Genomic DNA, 21053 nt, shown 5'->3' with positions numbered 1-21053 from the left:
TTCCCCGCAGGGTGTCTGCCCCGGCCAGGGTGAGGAAGGGGCTGGTCTGGCCCTGCAAAGCAATTCAGTAATGGATGTGATCCCGGCACGGTCCCAGGCCCGCTTTGCTGCGCATGACTCAAACCCAGCTGCAGCGGCAGAATTAATGATGTCCTCATGTGTTTTGCTATGGCGCTCTTGACGTTAGGGACGTCACAAACTTGACTTTATCTTCGCTGTTTTCCAACAAAGTGAAGGGACGACCTTTCCCCCATTTTGCAGGCTGGGAAGCAAGGAAGGAAAACGGGGGCTGAAGGATCCATGGCTACGGGGACAGTGCAAGCGGGCACGCCACAGGCGTTTCATTTTCCAGAGCGCTATGATGAGATTTTCTGTACTGCAGCTCCCCCGAGTTTCTGTTGCAACTGTGACTGCTCAGGATTGCAGGTCAGACCCCCGGGTCTCAAGTCAGATAGCCAGAACATGAGGAACACTTAATTAGTGACCACCCATGAAGAGTTTGGTTTAAGTAACTTGCCTGGAATCACTCTGGCAGAAGCACTGAAAGTGCTAATTCTCTAGTGTACATCTGAACAGTCTTTAATATTTTTTCCCCTTTCCACAACCCCCCGCCTCATTCACCGTTCATCTTTCCACTCCTGCCAGAAATGGCATCCTCGGACAATGGTGTCTTTTACCACACAACCCTGATTCATTCCCCAAGCAGGTCTGTAATTGTAGTGGTCTAATTAAAGACTGTATCATAACACAGAAGATGGGAGCAGGGCTGGGAAGAGAATTAAAGTCGCAAGATAATTTTGGTATATCCTAAGCGTTTTTAAATACAGTTTGCACACACGTGTGATGTCCTTGACTTAAAAAAAAAAAAAAAAAAAAAGAAGCTACAAAGCCCCACTGCATAGCTGGAAGCAAATTCCAGCAGAGCTGGGACCCTTAGAGTTACTGAAGAGCCCCCCAATTGTCAAAGCTAACAAAGTACCTGTGCAAAGGAGAGCGTGTTGCCTTCTGCTGTGCGGACAAGAGGGAGCCGAGCACACACTTTGTCTGGGGACTTTGCGGACACTTGCTGAGAAGGGCAAAATGCAGGAATCGCCAACTCCATTTCAGGTTTCTGGAAGGAAACACGCTGAACACAAATTTTTCTATTGCCTCCCTAAAATAGAGAAGCCTCCCGCTCTCTTTTCTACTCTATTCCATATGCATCTATGCACCATGGGGACAGAGGAGCTCTTTGCGAACATCTATCCCCTTCCCGTGAATGCAGAGGGAAACACTCAGCAAGACATGCAGAGATTACTCCCATCCTGAAAATACAGCTGCAATTCCAGAGCAATTCCTCTCTCGCCCGTGCCCCGCTCCATCTCCCCGAGGGACGGACCCGTCATGGGTGGGGGCTGTGGGAGAACAGCCCCCGCGCAGCAGGGAGAATCCCGAGCCGGCTTTGCAAGGACGGGATTTTTCCCCTCAAACATCAACCGAGCACGTGCAAGCTGAGAGGCTTGAAATGTTCATTAAGTGGCCGAGTTTGGCAGGAAAACGAAGTGAAAGTCACTCTCCTGCCAAATCTCAACAGCACGGTGGTGCTAGAGCTGCTCAAATTGGCAGATATCTTACTGTTTCAAGGCAAGCAAAACCTTTTTTCCTTTTTCCAGAGAACTGGTGGTGCCAGTCCCACATCAACCACATGCCGTACACGCATACGTGCATAAACGCACCCAAAGAGAGCAGCACTGCCGCTGAAATTTCTACATTGTTCTGTGAGAGATGGGTTTGTCCTGATTTACAGCAAGCGCCTGGGAAGTTTTGTATTTCAGATCCACCCATCATAATAACAGAAAACCCCACAATCGTTGAAACTCCTTCCCGTAATACTTTAAAAAGTATTTCCACTATATTTGCCCACGTGCCACCAATAAAAAAGACTTTTGTACCAGTCTGGCCGTGGGTGTGTGTTTGTTTTGGTTTTGGTTTTTTTTTTCTTTTTAAATTACTTGTGATCAGCTGTCAGGCAAGAGGTTTTTTCTTACTTTTCCCTCACTTGGGTATGGTTGAACAGCTCATCACCTGCCTACCTCAAGCTGAGAACTTTGATTTTAGACTCACAAAGTTGCATACATTTTCTTTGCAGACGTACCATACGTAATAGGCAAATAACAAATGTGCTAAAATAAACTGCAAGTGGATTAATAGGGAACAGGCACAGCAGACACGAGTACACACCTTTGCGTTTTTAAGCTGTTAGGAACAAATATCCATCTTGTTAAATACGATACACATCCAAAAAGCAAATTAACTGCCCATATTTGGTTCTACAAAAGGAAGCCATCTTGGAGACTGGGCCTACCAGCAAAATCTGGTTTTACTGGTCTCATGTTGGACAGTAAAGTTGGCAGCAGCTGCCAAAGCTGGGACTTCAAAGAACAGAGAATTTGCTGGAAAAGATTCCATCAAGTCCATCCCAGAAGCTCTTTCCTGGCCCTACGCAGCGCCAGATATGCGAGAGGGAAGGAGTAAAAAATATTAATCTTCCTGTCCATTATATAGGCTTCGGGGGCTTGAGAGTCCCACAGAAGTGCAATTATTTTCCTGAATAATTGTAAGATTCATGAGTAATATACAACCTTCTGTTAATTCAGACTAACTGCTTTTCATAATTTTGTTTGAACTCTGCGAGAACACTGTCCACAGGTGTCTGTTTTCTCTTTGGGATGCAACTAAAGAACAAAGAAGTTGAACCAAATATAATGAAACAATGGCTAAGGAGTATATAGCTTCACCAGAAATAAACATTAATAAATACTGGTATTTATCTCTCTCTTTGACCAAAGGAATTTTTTAGGACTAAACAAAAGCCAGCTACTTTTTTGAAAGCTTAAAAAAAAAAAAAAATATCTCAGGTCATTTGTGCCTCAATTGCCATTAAGATATTACAGACATATTCTAAAAGTCATGAAACTTGACTTTGGTGACTGGTTAAACAATTGACTAGAGCAGCAGGAAATGGAAATGCTTTCAGCAAACAGACAAGAAACTGACAAACAGAAAAGAAAAAAATAGGGGGTTCTACATAAAATCAGTTGAAAAAAATTCCAGGGGAAAATTTTCATTCAGTTCTGCATTCAGTCCTCCTAGCACCTTCCTCCTTTCTCAAAACAAGTATTTCCACTTCAAGCAAAAGTAAAATGGAAGACAAGAGGCAACATAAAGGAGCCTGATTTTCCAGAAGATCAAAATCCTGTCAATCTGAAGAAATCACAATTTGAGCCACGTCCATCTAGACACCCAACCACTGAGACACTCGGTATTGCTATTCAGATCTGAAAACCTGGCCAAGGTTTTCATTTCGCCGGACGATTATTATTCCAAGGCAGCAAAATACGCTTGTACAACCATCTGGAATCCGTGGATCCCTGCTGGCTTGAGAGTCCTGCAGGGAGACGGAAGCAACCAAGCTTTGCGATAACACATTTTCAAGCTTATGAATCTCCCAACAAAACTCTGAGGGGAAATGTTTGGCTGTTTGGTCAAGCATACGCTACTTCAAGATGGTTTTGCAATGAAAGTCATTAACGTTGTGCATCCAAGAGGTCTTGCGGGCAGCAGCGAAACCTTCCAAAACTCTGCTCAGTTACACGTTAACTACATGAACAATGCTGGGTGGGTTTGGATTTCACCATATTTGGTTTGAATGAACCGAAACCAATAAAAAACTGCCCGGTGTAAGCCAGTACCAGCTAGATTCTCAGCACTTGGGCAACTAACGTTTCCCTTCAGCGTCACTGAAGATCGGGAGGCTTGCTTTGGTGACCTGTGGCCTTTCTTTCTTCCCACCCGCCTCATTCTTTCTTTCTTTGCTATGTATGTTAATTTGGGGAAAATCATAGCCTAAGGCAACACACCTGACTGCTTCCCACCCCAAAATCATTTACCATTTAATGCACGGTTACATTCATTCTTCTGCCTTTATAGTTCCCTAATGAGCTTGAACTGCAATTAACAAAATGATTGTGTTCACTTTAGTACAATGCACCTGCAAATACCAGGATGGGAAGTCATATTTAAAACATAAAAATACACTCGGTACATATTTCAGCAGAAGCTTGATATTCTAGCATGGGCTTGAATTTTAACAGGTGTCAGTGGCTGCAAACAGTTTGTTGTCTTTTTTTAATTTTTATTCTAATTGGTCAAAGATGTGCTTATGCCACCTTCTCATCCATGCTGCAAGGATTTTGTCAGTAAATGTCAAAACACTTTATCCTTCTCCTGAAATAATTTACTATCCTCTACTGAACAATTTTTGTTGTAAAATTTCATGTCAAAGCTAGCATCAGTCTCTCTTGTCTGCATGAAGATCTTTTTAAACTCATTGTTAGGATTCATTCAAAGCTGATATTTATGAGAAAAAATGCCTGCCAGAAATAAATGATCAGTTGTTTCCTATCTTATTTCATTGATATTGGACACAGTGTTTCAACAAATGCGACATCCTAATCTGCATACTGCAGCAGACCTCCTGCCAGCAAATTTTTGATAATTTTGGGGGGAAAAAAACAACAAACCAAAACCCCCAAAAAAGAAAAAAGCATGTTTTCTCTTCTTCTCTGCTTGTTAAATGGAGCACAAACCAGAAATAACATGGTAGACACAGAAACAAGAACTCCCTACATTCATATTGCTCCATCTACTGCTCTTGATCGATGGTTTTTCTCTATGTCACAAAATCCAAAATATTAAGGTTGGCAGGGACCTCTGGAGGTCATCTCATCCAGCCTCCTGCTCATACAGAGCACGTCCAGCTTCAGCTTAGATCAGGTTCCTTAGGGCCTTGACGAGTCGAGTTCAGGAAGTCTCCAAAAAAGAGGAAATTTTACAACTTCTCAGGGCTCAAGTGCTAAACCCTTGTTGCTGTGAAGAATTTTTTCCTCATGTTCAGTCAGATTTCCCCTTGCTGTAACCTGTGGCAACTGCCTCCTGTCCTTCCACTCTGAGAAGAGCCTGGCTTCATCCTCTCTATAACCTCCTTTTGGGTCAAGCAAGAGTGCAATTGTATTCCCCCAGCTAAATAAATTAAGGTCCCCCCAACCCCCTCATGTGTCACACAGTCCAGCTGCCTAACCACCACAGCTGCTCTCCAGTTTGCCAGTATTTCTCCCAAAGAGTCCCAAACTGAACACAGTACTCCAGTGGCATCCTAACAAGCACAACCAGAGGGGAACAGTCAGTCGCCTCCAGGCAACCCAGCACACAGTTGGCTTTCATTTCTGCAGTAGCCACGTTGCTGACACATATTGGATGTGGTGTCCATCAGAACGCCCGGGTGCTGAGACGCTACCCCCGTACCTGGGCATGGGGCACTTCTGTCCCCAGCGCAGGACCATGCATTCATCTCTGTTGAACGTCAGGAGATTCTTGTTGGCCCATTCTTCCAGCTCACTTCTCAGATGGTTCCTCTGGCCAGCAGAGGATGTGCTCTCCAGCACATCAGCCAATTCTCTTGGGGTGGTGTCATCTGCAAACTTGCTAAGGATGCGCTCTGTCTCTTTGATCAGGTTGCTGATGAAGATGTTAAACAGAATCAGCCCCTCAGCACCCTCTGACACATCCTGTCCAGCCCCATGGTCTTGTATGTGCCACGTTTACTTATAAGATCTTTAGTTCTTTCATGCAGGTACCACCTCTTCCCTCAAGCTCTACCACTATGCATAGAGGCCTGAAAGCGGATCTTGCTAATAAAGACCAAGACATTGAATACTTCAGCCTTTTCCCATGCCTTTCATCACCTGCTACATTCAGCAGAAGGCCCACATCTTCCTTGGTCTCCCTTGTGTTGCATGTAGAAATGATCTGCTTACACTCTAAAAGCCTCATCAGTTCCAGCTCCAGCTGAGCTTTGACTTTCCTAACCCTGTTCCTACATGCCCAGGCAACATTTCTGTATTCCTCTTTGGTTGCTTGTCCCTGCTTCCACCTCCATACTCTTCCTTTTTGCATGTGAAATCAGTCAGGAGTTCCCCGTTCAGCCAAGCTGGCCTCCTGCTATACCTGCTCAGCATCCTGAACATCAGGATGGACTGTTCTTGTGCTTTGAGGAGGCTGTCCTTGAAGATCAAGCTACTTTCATGGGTCTCTCTCTGCCCTCCAGGGCAGACTCCCAGGAGATTCTGCCTACCAGTTCCTTGAACAAGCCAAAGTCCACACGCTTGAAGTTTTGAGTGATTATATTACTTGCCTTTCCCACTTCCCTCAGGTTCTTAAAGAGCCATCTCATGATACTGCAGCCAAGTCACCCCAAAACAGTTCTTCCTTACTCATGAGCAGCAGGTCCTGCACAGTGCCCCATCAGTCAGCTCATCCAGCACCAGCATCAAAAAGTTGTCCCTCATGCACTCCCTAAGTCTCCCGAATTACTTATGCCCCATCACACTGCCCTTCCAGCAGATGTGGGCAGGGTTATGGTTGTCCTAAAAGAGTTTAGCCTAGTGTCAGGCAAATAAACTTACTTCTTGATAACCAGGTTTTTACATGTGTTCACAGCAGAATATTCCTACTGTGACTTTGTAAGCCATGGTACTATCATCATCAGTACACTGTAGGACCACCGTTGGCGTCTATACCGCGTAAGTGCAAAAATTACAAGCAACTTTGAAAGAGGTCCATTTTGACAAATCCACCCGTGGCCTCACTTGTGGAAGACCCCTGGAGTGCTTTATACAGTGCAGAAGTAGAGGCAACGCAACGCAGAATTAACGTGTTCACTTATAGCCAATTTGGGCCTGGAGGTGAGCAACACTGGCTCGTTTCAGGACCTGGTAAGGAGGCATAATATGACCTACCTGAATAACGAAAGCTCCAAAGCCAGACAGTCTACCCACTGGCCAGAGGGCAAGGCCAGGAAATGAGTAAAGGAAGAAATATTTCTGTTTCTTGTGGGCCCAGTCCTCAGCATCAGTCAATTCCAGCGACTGCCACGGACTTCAATTCTTATAAAAAAGGCAGGATCTGCAGAACTGCCACCGAGTAACAGTAGGAACCTGACATTCTCTTTCTAGTGGACTTGGATACTGGCTGCGGGCAGCATCTCCGCTCGTGTATAAACCAGAAGGCAAGTAGTTTTTTAGACCCTTGGCCAAATTCACCACTCATACTCTTTGAACACCACTGAAAGCAGAATAAAGGAAAGGCAAACCTGGCCTTCAATATGAACAAGAGCCTGGAGTTTGCACAGGCTCTGAAAAGCCTGGTGATGCAAATGAGTGCCTGATTTGACTATGACTCATTTACCCTGTCAGACAGCCCTAATGACTGGCCTGCCCTGGCTCTTCAGCAAGTAGGAAGTCAGAGGAACTTCTCCTATCCATACACTGACTATTAAGATGTTCATATCTCCTGGTCACCAGCCTCCTTCCTACGTATCAGAAGTCCTTAACTTCTCACCCCACCCCCCGCAACACCACCACTGCCATCATCATTTTTAAATAAAACTTACTGACTTTATCTTCACAACAGCCATGCAGGACATATTTCACCCAAGTTAATGACAAGGCAATGACGGGACCGTAAGGGCCAGATTTTTTAAAATGGAATTTAGTTCAAGCTCATGCAAGTTTCAATAAACCTTTACTTCGCCTCTGAGCTGGTTGAGTTCATAGGCCCTGATTTTGCTTAGTGCTCCTGGAGCCGTCAGGGTTCAGGCCATGCGAAAGTGCCAAGTTTCACACTGTTTTGCACATGAAACCATAAATCCCTCTCCAGAACCCCAGGGGCATGCGGGGGGCCGCTGCTCAAAAGGTTCATGAACTTGGATAAAGTCAGGCAGATATCAGACTTTGTAACAATGTACTAAATTAAGTTCCATCCAAAAGTTTTCCATGGGCCTAGAATACAAAATAGCTAATAAGGTTTTTGCAGAATTGGCCCATCGGTAAAAAAAAAAAAAAAAAAAAAAACAACCCCCCCCCCCCCCCCCAAACAAAAAACTCCATTACCATACTTTGTTCTTAGCTTTATCTTTTCCAGTTAATTCAGTGCATTATTTTCTCCTGAAAAAACAGTCAGTTTTCTATATCTAAGATCATTTTAACTTTTGGTAGGTATCTAGACGTGATTATTTCCTGATTTGTTTGCTTTTATTTTTAAACTATGCATCTACCAAACAGTCATTCTACAAGGTAAGACTACCTGAAAATGCTTGCTTAGCCTAATCATAAAATAGTATATTTGCTGGTACACAATATGAACTAATAATTTGTCAGTATTTCTTACCTGCTCACTTCAGTAAAAAACTAAATCAAAGTAATAGGAAAACCTCAGGTAATAACAGCTACCACCCCAAATCCATTTTATAACTCTGACTGTTGGTTTTCAGTGAAAACTACAACCAGAGTTTTCACTGTTTTCTTCCACTGAACCTTTAGAGGAAAGTTTGCCATTCAATAGTCAGAATGTTTGCAATACAGATTTTAGACTAAAACTGAGAAATATTTGGTCACCTACCCTGCAAGCATATATATCGGCACTTTAAAGAAGCATTTGGCTCATGGTTACTTAGGAAAGTAAATTTCAAGAGAAAAGTATATCTTGACAGCCAGATTTGAGACTTCCTTATGATAAACAACAAGTTACTCCATCCTAGTATAACGCTACTAATCATAACAAGAAGCAAGTCATATTTTCTTCTCTACAAAGCGGTCGTTACAATGAGCCAATGCACAGAGCAATGAAAAAGACTCTGATTTGATTCATCCTGAAGTCACAGACGCAGCAGATGCAGCGGAAGCTGTTGAGAGTAGCAGCCGCCATCTCTTTCGTTCGTATTTAACGGTGAACCCTCATTTCAGCGTATGTTTACCACTGACGTATCAATAACTGTGGTTACACGCAGGATCAGCTGTTCTGACAGTACCTAACACTACACAGCACACAGCCCGCAAAGTGCTTTACTCAAAGGCGCTGGGTGCCAGTCACCTCAAAGGCCAGTGATGAACCCAAGTCCTAGGGCCTTTGAAACACTTCTTTTGGGAAAAGCAGCCCCCTACGGACAGGCGTCTCCTAGACATCCATCACTGGGCTCCGGGAGCAGCCTCGCTGGTTCCTGAGGATACCTTTTCATTTCCTGCCTGCCCAGCGCACAAAACTGACACGACTAAAGAGAGCAGTGAAAAAATGTAAAGTCTGAGGGAACCTTTAATCTCTTCAGTTAAAAAAAAAAAAAAGCAACCACTTACTAATGGAATGTTAAGATTGTGTATTAAACCCACAAAAGTCAGAAAATGAAGGAATTAAAGATTCCCTTGGCTCTTTTAACCCTTCCCTCTGCCTGCGTGCATTACAGGCCTTTCATTACACAAACACGTAACAGCAGGCGAAGGGACGTAACCGTAGGTGATGTTAAAGGGGGAGCACGGCTTGTTATGAAGTCAAGCTACAGAAATGGAAATGTTAATAACTAGTCATTTTATCTTGTAAAAGTTTAATATTCACTATTAAAGAATGGCAAGACACTAAAGAAACGGCAAGATGTTGTTATGGAGCTAAATGAAATATTGAATAAATGAGCTGTTCCTCTCCGTAAATATTTTGGTTGCAGTTTACTTGCAGCGGTATTTATCTCCCACGAACCAGTATGACGGTAATACATCATGGTAAGTAACTATCCCCCAGTTTATGCCCACACGTAAACAAATCTCACTGAAACAGGCTGAGTTCGTCCTGTGCACAGCACCCATGTACGTATTTGAGCCCCCCGCCTGCAAAACTCGGCAGGCTCCCCCCTCACTAAACTCCTTGCAAGCTCGGGATCGGCTGCCTTTCGAGCAGCTGCACACTTCCCCATCGTTAACGCGCACATCCTCTTCATGCGCAAGGAAATATTATTATCCTGGTTTTACAAATGAGAATCCTAGGCACAGAGAGATTAAAGCCGAGCATTTCAAAGCACCCCAGTTAATTAAAATGACTGGAAAATGGGTGTCCAAATTGTTTAGATACCTTTGAAGTCTCAGAATAATTATATTGCTCAAGGTCACACAGGGAGTTTATGGCTGACCCACAACTTGAACCCAGATTTCCAGCGTCCCACTCCAGCACCTTAATCACAAAGCCATCTCTGCTTTCCAATTTAATACTGGCCAGACCTGGTCCGCATGCAAACTGGTTACCAGCGGCCGAAACCTGTTATTACACCATATAATGTAGCTAGCTATCTCTACCCTACAGGATAAACAGCAGTGCGTTTGGGCATCTCCAAATTCTTTAAGGTACATATCATTACAAAACACTTCGGAGGCAGGGCAGAGCCATTTGAGAATTAGCACACACGGACAGCGAGGGACTTCTCCAACGGCACACTCCAGCTCCCCGGCAGAGTGGAGTTTGCCGTCTCTCCCGTCCTTAAGTCTGGTGGCCCTGCTGCTACACTGCCCCTTTCTTCTGATGCAGCATTTGACCAGCAGCATTTCTTTCCAATCGGTTTAGCCACCAAAGGCCATCTTGTCGCTATCAGCTTCGCTGTGAATTCCACTATCTTTCACAACCAGGCCCACCTGACAATACAGCCGCCAGTGACTCTTTGTTTCTTGCCAGCAGGCTTGCTAGGCTACAGTACAAAATGAACCTTCAAAGTCATTCAGAGTAGCACCAAGACTTCAGCAATAGAGCATATGGCAGAAGAGTCCTCTCCCAAAGAAAAGAAACCTCAGAAAGGACCTGCTGGAGAGTCCTCCACACCACAGTAGAGCTTCTGCCCTTAGCACTGCCAGACATTAGCACTGTTGACACCCATTGGCCTTTCTCATGCCTCTGGGGTCTCTGCATAGAAGAGGGCTGTACTTAACAAGCCAGTTTTGATATCCATTAATAAACTTGATCTTAGCTTAATTTCTCTTCAGCATACACTCCAATTACACACTCCTCTCATTTAGAGCTGCAAGTCGGAAAGCTACATTTTCAAAATGCTGATTCCTATCATTGGCACAAAGTCTTCAGGACTTGGTATGAACCGATGCAGTTACATGGAGTAAAACTTCCCAGATAGGATTCAATCTTGGTTTCTCCTTAGACACATCGACACCCTCCAGGATGTGGAACGCAATGGAAGACAGAGGTCAACATAAAAACACACACAACACACAGTTAACATGCTGACTTTTTTATCACGGAGGTTGCTAATTTCTCATGCTAAGAACAACCTTTGGAACGAAAATGAATTATGCGTCTCATTCTGAGTGCATCAAAGAGCAGACAGCCTTTTTAAAGGAGTCAAGATCACCTCAGCTGTGCTTTTGTTATCTAGCCCAAGGTTAAGGATTTGGCCTTGGGCTAACAATTGGCTCAGAAAACCAGGATCATGTAATGAGAGTTCCAGGAAGAGAGAAAAACCAAAGCTTAGTAAAGGCACACTCTTCAAAGTGTCCCAGTATTTGACCCTTTTTTTTCTTCCCCTGCCTCGGATGAATGAGGTAAAGGAGAGAGGAACGGAGCCTGAAACCCCAAGGAAGTACTTGCATACAAGAGGAGCTGAAAAGGCCTTCCCAGACCCTTCCAAGACACTCAAGTTCACAGAGAAAGGTCTGACAACAAATTTTCCTCACCAGTTAGATGGAAAAGTTGGCAGTAACCCACTGCAGAGCTCAGGTCTCAAGAGGAGAAAGCTCTTGGAAAGGGCAGCACCTGATTTATTTTCTTTGATATAAGACATACATTAAGCTGCTTCTGTTTTAAAATTAACTATAGCCCTCAAAAAAAAAAAAGGCTAAGACCCTCCATCAGGTGAGAGCTGCGACAGGCACCTGCCAGCAGAATGGCCTGCTGGGTTATACAGAATTGTTCGCAACCTACTGATTTCTTTTTTTTACAAAAGTGTTTTTTGTTTGGGTGGTTTTTTCCCCCCTCAGAACCTGCACACAGGAGAGTCACAGACCACTTTTTCGAATTTTGCTGCTGACAAAACCCAGAAGGCTCCACCCACGCTCCCGACACCATTTTCCCAGGGCTTGGTCCTTCTCACCGAGGAGCTCCGCAGTGGGCATGAATCAGTAACTCAGCAGGTGTGCAGCAGCTCTCTCTAAATGACTCTGCCCTCTAGGGTACATTTGGGTTATATTTTCAAAGATGAAAATCTTTTCATCTGCCAACCTGGGAAACTTCTTTGCCCAACGTGTCTAGTAGTAGTTAACAATTAACTATTTCTAAAAAAAAAAAAAAAAAAAAGAAAAAAAAAAAAGAAAAAACCCAAAACTTAAAAAAGAAGCACCAGACCAGGAAATATGAATCAATGAGTCTTTGATCCTCCCCCCAGTAATAACTTCATATAGAACGTGGGTTACTGATAATCCTAAGTAACCAAAAATGTTGATGGACTTTAAAAATACCAGTGGTTAAGAAAAGGAAAACTTTAATTCCATTTCCTTCTGATCTTTGAGTCTCAAGGTGGCATCCTGAGCCTTCTCCCCAGACAGGGTGAAGAAATTTTCTTTTTAAGAATCTCGAGCTCCGTGGTATCCTCGTGAGATTCCAACAGGGGAAGCTTTAAAGTAATCCTGCAAGATGCCAGTAGTCCTGAACACTGAAAGCAGTAAAATGACAACATACCTGTCATTCCAGTAATCTAGGTCTTGAACAATAGGAATATCAATAATGCCAGTATTTTGCAGAAAAAAACCCACTCATTTTTCACTTAAAGCTATTGGGCCCATCTTTTATTTACAGCGCCAGGCTGGGAAAACGGCTTCCATGTGCATTAGGACTCGGTCCAATAGCAACAGTGTGTGACATCAAAACCGCCTTCATGGTAACATTACATGTCAACTAGAAGATCAGGATTCTTCAAGAAAACGAACAAAAAAGCTGGGCTCTGAAAGTGCAAGACTGCTTTTACGTGAAAGATTTTTTCATTCAAAGGGAGAGAGAAAATGCAAGCAGAAAAAATTGTGCTAGAACTGTCCTTAAAATAGAATAATTAAAACAACAGCCAGAGTGAGGTTTATAAGAAATAATACATACGCTGTCTCTCTTCCTAATTCCTAAGGAGTCAATAACTCCTTTGGTCTATGAGGTTCCATACAAAGTTATCAATAAGTCATGAGAAAAACGCAAAAGTCGAGATTCTAATGAAATGAATCATTGTTTCTGGCTGTAAAGCAGAGGCATTCTGCTCAGCCTGCGCGTTTGCTGCAGCCGTAGTCAGATATCCCTTCCCCCTCCCATCACCAGTGGCCTTGCAATTAAGCTTCAATATGCCTGTCTGTATATTATTGATGTGGAAACAGCTATTTCCATCACGCCGCAGACATTCTATACTTTTGAAGTCTGTGGTTACAGAGTCATTATTCCATACAACACTTTCCCATCACTAGGGTGTGCAGGATGCCATAAAAAATGTTTTTGCAAGTTCCAAGCTACTGGATTTATGTCAATAGTTACCTTAAATACATTATTTTTTATACGTGGTCACCCTGCCTTCTGAGGATTAGCTTTAATAAAAAGGGCCGGATCACCTGCGAACGAAGTCAGTAGAGCTGTGCTGATTTGCAGATCTGGATGATATTTCCCATCTTTTAATCTGCATGTTGTTTCCAGGATGATGATAGTAATAATAGTAGTAGTAATAATAATAATAATACATTTGCTTGTTTGTAGTGAAACACTGCTGCTCTGTTTTAATGAGACACACTGAATGAAACAGTATCCTGCAGCGCAAGCAGTACATGTCACCTCTCCACTGCCTTGGCATTACGACCCGAGCTACAGTACAATATGCATAATTTTCTTGGTGATCTCCCAGAAAAACCTTCTTAATTTAATCTCTAATGGGATTATCAGCCTCATTAAATTGTAAATCTGCCACAGTCCAGCTGTTGTGGGAACCTGAACTTTCAGAATGTTATCAATTCGCTGCTCTGACCTCTCTACCTGAAGTCCCTCTAGAAACTTTTAACACTTTCAGCTTCAAAAGCCTGCGGGGTCCTTCCCCACTTCCCTCACCTACAACTTCTTCCTCCAAAAAATCCCTGCCTTTTTACAAACTAAAAAAGCACAGATCTGCTGCTTTCCTGGAATTAAGCCAACATACCCAACTGCAGACCTCACCCAGTGGCTCTGGTCTACTTTCTACATGGGCAGCGAAGCATGTTTTGCAGAAGCCCCTACAAGAATGAACTGTGAAGAGCAAAAAATACATCTCATCGCTCCCCTGCCTTATGAGCCAAGAACCACGCTGACCCACTGCAAGCTTCCTACCTCTGGAGAAGTCCAACAGCTTTCAGCCTCTGCTCATCTGTCGAGGGCAACGCAAGCCCAGGCAGGTATTACAGCCGAGTGCCTTCACAGCACTATGGAAATACAGATGCAAATGAGCTTTGGCCCTCAGACTTCTGGCAAGTTACAAACACGGTCCCTGGTGTTATGAGGTGTCTCCTGCTGCACACAACGGGTTCAAACCTTCAGACCCTCCCCGATCTAAGATTCTTGCCGAAGGCAGGGACAAATTTGCCTCCGCAAAGGGCACAGAACCAGGACAAACCCAGTGTACCTGCTTTTCTAAGTGACCATTGCACAAGACTCATGGACGGAAGGTTGCTAAACCCCAGAGGGCACCGGACAGGTGACTAGATTCCAAAAAGAGAGGAAACTCCACCTTAGGAAACCATTACTGCTGCTTGCAGACAAGGCTGTCAGGAACACAGGTAATGAAGGATTAGTACTGGAGAGACAGGAAAGAAGTAATCTTAAAATAATTTTTTTAATTCTTTTTGTGTCCAAGCAAGGCAGATGTAGTAGAAACACACAAAACTGTTACTTTCCCACACACCTGCAAAATCTCTTAGGAGAAATAAAGAAAAACATTGGAGTACAGCAGAGTAAGGTTATATGTGAAGGAGCTGGGATTTCCCCCTTGTACATAGTAGCCTAACAAAATAAAAGACTGCTGCTTTTATCCAACAGCCTCCTTACAGCAATAATACGTAAAATCCAAGCATCCTTTCGAACCTAGCTTCTTTTTTCTTTCCTACGTAACTAAAAACAAAGTGGTTTGTGCCTGTAACAACCATTTATAACATCTTATATATGTGTATAAATGTGTATAAAAACACATTTTAAGGCCTTTGGCTTTTCATCATTATTTTGAGCAGCTTAAGTCAACTGGGAACAAGATTCGTGGTTCTCCTGTTCTTGTGTTCTAAGAACACAACAAATCAAGTTCCCTTAGCAGCAGTCTGTCCTACCAAAAGGGGCAGCCTTAATATAAAGGAGAAGAGAAACATTCCATATCCATAATTAGATAACTAATACTTCAGGCAAGATATGGCACCTTTAAAAGCGCCTTTTCAGTCTTGGATTTTTCTCTGCTTGTTACTACAGAAACCATCTAGCAACCAGAACCTAAGACAGACTCCACCCAAAACAGAGAAAAACAATATAGACAGAGCAGGCTTTTCCTCCTCTTTTCTTTTCCCCCCACTTCTTCCCCCTCCCTTTTTTTTTTTTTTTTTTTTTTGAAAGGGTGGGTGAGTGCTAGAGGAAAAGTATCTTACTGTGCAAAGGATAGGAGCATTTTGCATGCAGTTGAAACAGTAAAGCTCTGATTACAGATGGCAGAAATGAAAGCAGGGAATGAGTAATGAGCAATGAGAAATGCGTAATGCGGGATGAGGATATAATTTCCACACATCGGCTAAAGAAAGGTTTACACTCTTAAGCAATAAAAACAAACCATTAAGCCAGACCTGCACTGTCAGGAAGTATAAAACAGTTCTTGAAACTCTGCAGTTACTATACAAAAGCTTTTCATAAACTTTTGTTTCCTGATCTTCATAAAACATTAACATCAAGCTGCCATATGGCAATTAGCTGCCTCCTGAAATCAATAAAAAAAACCCAAAAATCAACAATTTAGGAATAGCTGTACAATAAAATAGTTCAATAATTATCCTCTTCTAATAGTGTAGCAAATAGGGTCTAATATAAATGCAGTCCAGATGAGCTCCTTCTTCAAAGCTGAGAGTACAATAAATCATGTTCCTCTCCAAGCCTCGTCAGTACTGGCTGCACCAGCGAGACCTCTAACTGCCTAGGGGGCGGGGGGCGAAAGCAGGTGACAGCCTGTGGACACCCAAACCCAGTTACCATACGAGCAGGAAAGGTCTCAACGCCCGGTTCTGATGAGCCCAGGTTAGCGCAGCGGAGCAGATCCTGCTGGGTGAAAATGGCCAATGCTCTCGGGAGAGCTTACCTCAGCTGAAGATCTTCCCACGTCATTTTTACATGTTGCTGCCCACAGAAGTCCAACTGAATTTTGCGCAAAAATTATCAAGCCACTCGACAAAGCTGTTACTGAGTCTCAAAAGGACAAGGAGAGATGCTGATCACATTTGTGTTTAGAGAGATGCTTATCTGAAATGCACAAAGGGTGACATTATCTATCACAATCTCTGCCTATATAGATTATATAAGTGCCTAGAAGCAATATGTTTAGGGGAAACAGGCTATAGGGCAACAAAGGCAGTTTTGCCTTCCAGATCATCTGCTTTTTCTCCTCTTAGGAGGAAAAAAAAAGCTCATTTCTTCTTGTAGAGTACTATAACACTAACAAGTACTAAAGAACTAAAATAAGTACTGGAGTACTGTGGTAACGGCATATCTTTAGTATTCAGGATTATTTAGCAGTCATGGCCAGACTCAGACGATGTCAGAAAGCCCAAACCTTTCAGAAGGACTGTCTGATCATCAACCCTATTCAGCAGAGTTCAGGAACCCAATGGGTCTCTCGGAGACTTTTCTGCTACTCAGGTATGAAAGTTTGTTTCTTTTATGTTAAATCCTAAACAAACACTTCAGTGCAGCCCTGGTCTCCCATCTAGAGAGAGGTTAAGGGTTAAGGATTTAAAGATACATTACGAAACCAATTCTGCAGAAGTTTGTTGTGCTGAGCTTGACACATGCATATTTCCTCCTCAAAATCAGTATGGAACTGATGATTCTGTGACTAACGCTGAGCAGGTAGAGAAACACTTATAAGAGCGGGTCCTAATAGGTTTACAATTATACATTGGTCTCACAACGTATTTTCCTAAGGATGCAATTCTTTGTCGAGCAACAGGAGGTTTGTCTTTACAAGGAAAGCAGCATCACGCCATGAGCCAGCTAGTGCTCATGCATAGACAAGCGCCGTAGCCAATTTTTTTGAAACAAGATTAGCATCAACGTGTTCTCATGCCTTAGAAGAGAAGTAAAGCAGTCACCACTCCGTAAAAAGCCTGCCTCAATCCAGTTACACACAAAGGGCTAGGAGCTGTGAAACATAAGCCTTGCAACACTGGAGTTTAGGATCTCGTTTGAAGTGCCGTGGGGTCTTTCCTGATTTCAGCAGGTTTGGGATCATACCTTTCCTGCTCACAGAAATGGTGCAATCTTCAACTTTTCATCACTTTATATCCAGCTTTTGCAAGCTCAGGTTATAGAGTTCGCTAGCGCTGCTGTGACTTGACTAGCACAACCACGAAGCGCAATCAATCAATGAATTCTTGAAGAACCTTCACTGTGGCATCTCCTGCGACTGACAACCTTCCCAAAGCAACAGCCATAAACTCGGTCATCACCGGTAAGGCTGGCAACAAGCAAAAGGCAAACAAAACTTCCGCACATATGATGCTCCCCCTTAAAAACATTAGCCAACAAAACAGCACTGGTCTTTGGAAAAAGCAAATAGCGGTTGTCCACCCTGCAAACTCGTAGGCCACTACGTAGCATCAGCATGACCAACAGCAGCAGCTAGCTCTCCGAAACAAGAACCACCAAACTGTAGAGCGGATTGTTCTCTAACAGCTACAAAACATACTGCTGCTACAAAGAAATACATGTTTTCATCTCGCCACAGAAACTTACAGCTAACCTAAGATATTTTTAAGATCACAAGAGAAAAATATAAGCAGCCAAGAATAAATTAGTTTTCCTCTCCTGTGCTCTGTACCTATTGCTTTTTGTCACCGGTTAGCAGTAGAGAAGCGCTCCATAAGACAACCTGTAAGCCATCATCAAGTCAACCTTGCTGATCAGCAAATCTATTCAGTACCTTTGCTGTAACCCAGATGATCGTGGTAAAAAAGGAGGAGTTTGGGGAGGGCCATGAGAAATAAGAGGTTTCTGTTAATAAAAAGCTAGGCTAGTGGGAGGCCCAGATCGGAGATTTCCAGAGTTGATTTAGAGAGGTCTCTAATGGGACAACTGTACACACGGCTTGAGGAGGTGCTGCCTCAGTTCACCAAACCCAGAAATGGATCCACGATGGAGCACAAGGGGGTTCTGACATCTCCGGAGGTATTAGCACAGAGTCCTTCTATATCCACTAAAACCAGCGGGGAGCTCCCGAAAGAGGTGGGGACTTACCACTAGCGGTCTAACAAAATTTCATTCTCTCGCTGGCTTCAGTGCACTTTGCAGGGGATCATCAAAAAGCCAATTTAAGCAGCTTTCCCGCTCAACTATTTCGGCACAACTTTCACGCCACAAGCAGCCCAGCCTCTGCGCGCTTGCCCCAGGTTCTACAGGTAGTAACCTGGCTGCCATACCCATCTTTTAACGCACAACAGGCACAGTAAGTATTAGCTTGAAAGTTGCATTTGCCAACTGCAAATCATGCTTTTACCCCTTACATGAAGGATTTAGAAAGCAAGAAGACGTAAGCCCCGGTTATCCTTGTGATGACTGCACAAGTGAACCAGTTTTCTCACAGACTGGACTTTTCAGAAAGAAAGATCGGAGTTCTATAATTTATTATCTGAAATAGATTTAAACATTTGCTGGGGGGGGAAGCTTTCAAACGCAAAACCCTGGAAAGGAAGACAAGCTAATCTGCAAAACAGCAAAACCACCAGCTGAAGGTAGGTAGGAGGCTGCATACGACAACAGCTCGCTGTATGTAGGGCAAAAATTGAAGATTAATTTCACTACAACACTCCACAGAAGTGAGCTCTCATCTGAGGTGAGGAAGTATGCAAAGCTTTTCCCACTGGTAAAGACAAGGGCTGGTACAAATAAGATAAATATTCTTCTTTAGCATACATAATCACATAAAAAAAAAAGAATGACTTCTTAGTTTTTATTATTTTATATTTGGCCAGGACTTTTAAAGGAAGGACTTTTAAAGGAAACATCAAACATTCACTTTTCTGTAGGTCTAGAAAGGATTCAGCCTTCCCCCACCCCCGCCTCCCGTAGGATTTCTATTGGCCCTTCTTATATTCGCGCTGCAAATTAGTTGGGAATAGCAGTATTTATACTAGATCAGCAACGTCTGGTTCTTATCCAAATGTTCCACCTAAAGAGGATGCCAGTTCTCATGGATTGGACAGCCCACCCTGCAGCATTCCTGAGAATTGTACAATATAATAATCTTGAAAGTCAGCAGAGTGGATTATCCACTTTTTTCTGGACTTGAACTTGTGACCTTAACAGTAGCACAGCAGAAAGCAAATGTGCTATGCACTTTGCCATAGTAACCTTCCATGTATTCTTCTCAACTTAAATACACACAATTGAAACAGCTACAATTTTGGAAAATTATGTACAAACCCTATATTTTTTTCTTTTTGATTACATATAAATACAAATTAGCTATTCTTCTAAAAAGTGGTTATAATAGTAAATAAATACAAAATAAGAATCTGACCATTATACTTCATGTGCTGGGGTTAAACCCATATAAAATGTACAACTAAAATACATTTAAAATCTTTAAAGGAATATTTCTCTGATTAAAATATTTGTTTTCCCAACTTTTTCGTAGACATAAATATATTTTCAAAATAGTTGTGTTTTTTTTTCTTTCCATTTCATTACATAAATAAAGTCTTCATTGGGAAATATTAAAGTGTCAGCTTTTTTTTTTTTGTATTTGTCTAATATATTTGCTGTGTTAGCGGCACCCACAACCCTCCACAACCATATCTTGATAGTTCTTTAATACAACTTTTTCATTCTCATCAAGGTAGAGCATGGAAATAGCACTCAGTTCTGTCGGCACACAGCAAGCCTTGGGGATTTTGGAATTCACTGAATTGACCAAAGTCTGAACAATGGCATGGTTTGTTGAGTTTAGATGATCTGCCAGTGGAAAAGGACATTCCCCGTGGCAGTAAAAGGCACTATACCCCGGTGGGGCAACAATCCAGTCATTCCACCCCACATCATTGAAGTCCACATATAACGGATGCCTTTTGCAACTGTATTTGTGGCGTTTACGCTGTTTGTGTTTCGCTTGACGCTTTTCTCTTTTATGAAGCGGGTGTCCCTTGCCATCATGCCCAAACGTTACTAATAATGGCCTGAGCTGAGACCAGCTATCTTCATCCTGATGTAAAGACCTGCTAATCCTAACGTGCCTCTTGGAGGCACTGTTCTCTTTGTCCAAGTGAACCACCTCTACCACAAACCCATGATTAGGTTGTCCATGTGCAATCCACCTCAAAACAGCTGGCGTTACATCAAAACTTTCCCATTTACTTGCATTATGATGCACCAACCTGGTGTCCAAAAGTCTTGTGACAGGGTCCTTAGAGGTGGCTGTGGCTGGCTTTATAATTTCATAAATATTAATACGGTGATGGTAGCTGCTGTTGTTCTCAAAGGCTCCGTGCACCTGTTTCCGAAAAATCTGGAGTTCAGCTGAGGTGATAGACTCCTCATTAGGGATGGAAGTTAAATTAAAGAAGAAACGCCGTGCTGTTTTCCCACTTGTTTCTGGCAGTTCTTCCAAAACTTCTAATTTGATTAAACAGGGAAAATAAAAAATAAAAAAGAAAAGAAAGAAAAAAAATCAGGAACCGAGACAAGCAACCAAACCCCCGAGATAGTCCGCTGTTGGCGACTTTCAAGTGACAGCTAACACATGTGACAGCTAACACATGTGACATGCAAGATCTGGAAGACTTTCCGGCAGAAAATACCGTCTCCCTTGTCTTTCTGTTTATTTATGCAAGCACGTATAGCATGAAGTTAAGAAGGCTTCATTCATTGTTATGCATTTTGCGTGAACACTTGTGTCCTTTGCATTCCAG

At 42.9% G+C, this 21053-nt stretch overlaps 1 protein-coding gene across 4 annotated transcripts in view; it reads right to left on the bottom strand.

The window, feature by feature from the left end:
• The window catches only part of BMP2 (bone morphogenetic protein 2), an 87813-nt gene that overhangs the window by 63032 nt on the left and 3728 nt on the right, over positions 1-21053 (bottom strand). For 3 of the 4 annotated variants that reach the window (XM_054195600.1, XM_054195598.1, XM_054195601.1), the window contains exon 3: positions 20520-20757. In XM_054195600.1, the coding sequence (XP_054051575.1) occupies positions 20520-20757 (238 nt within the window). Of the gene's footprint in view, positions 1-19194; positions 20758-21053 lie in introns of those variants that run through there. The other variant, XM_054195597.1, reaches the window with a different exon arrangement.

Source organism: Rissa tridactyla, chromosome 3, assembly GCF_028500815.1.
Source record: "Rissa tridactyla isolate bRisTri1 chromosome 3, bRisTri1.patW.cur.20221130, whole genome shotgun sequence".
Classification (NCBI taxonomy): domain Eukaryota; kingdom Metazoa; phylum Chordata; class Aves; order Charadriiformes; family Laridae; genus Rissa; species Rissa tridactyla.
The sequence above is the reverse complement of the archived record's forward strand: the minus strand, read 5'-3'. Positions and strand labels throughout refer to the sequence as shown.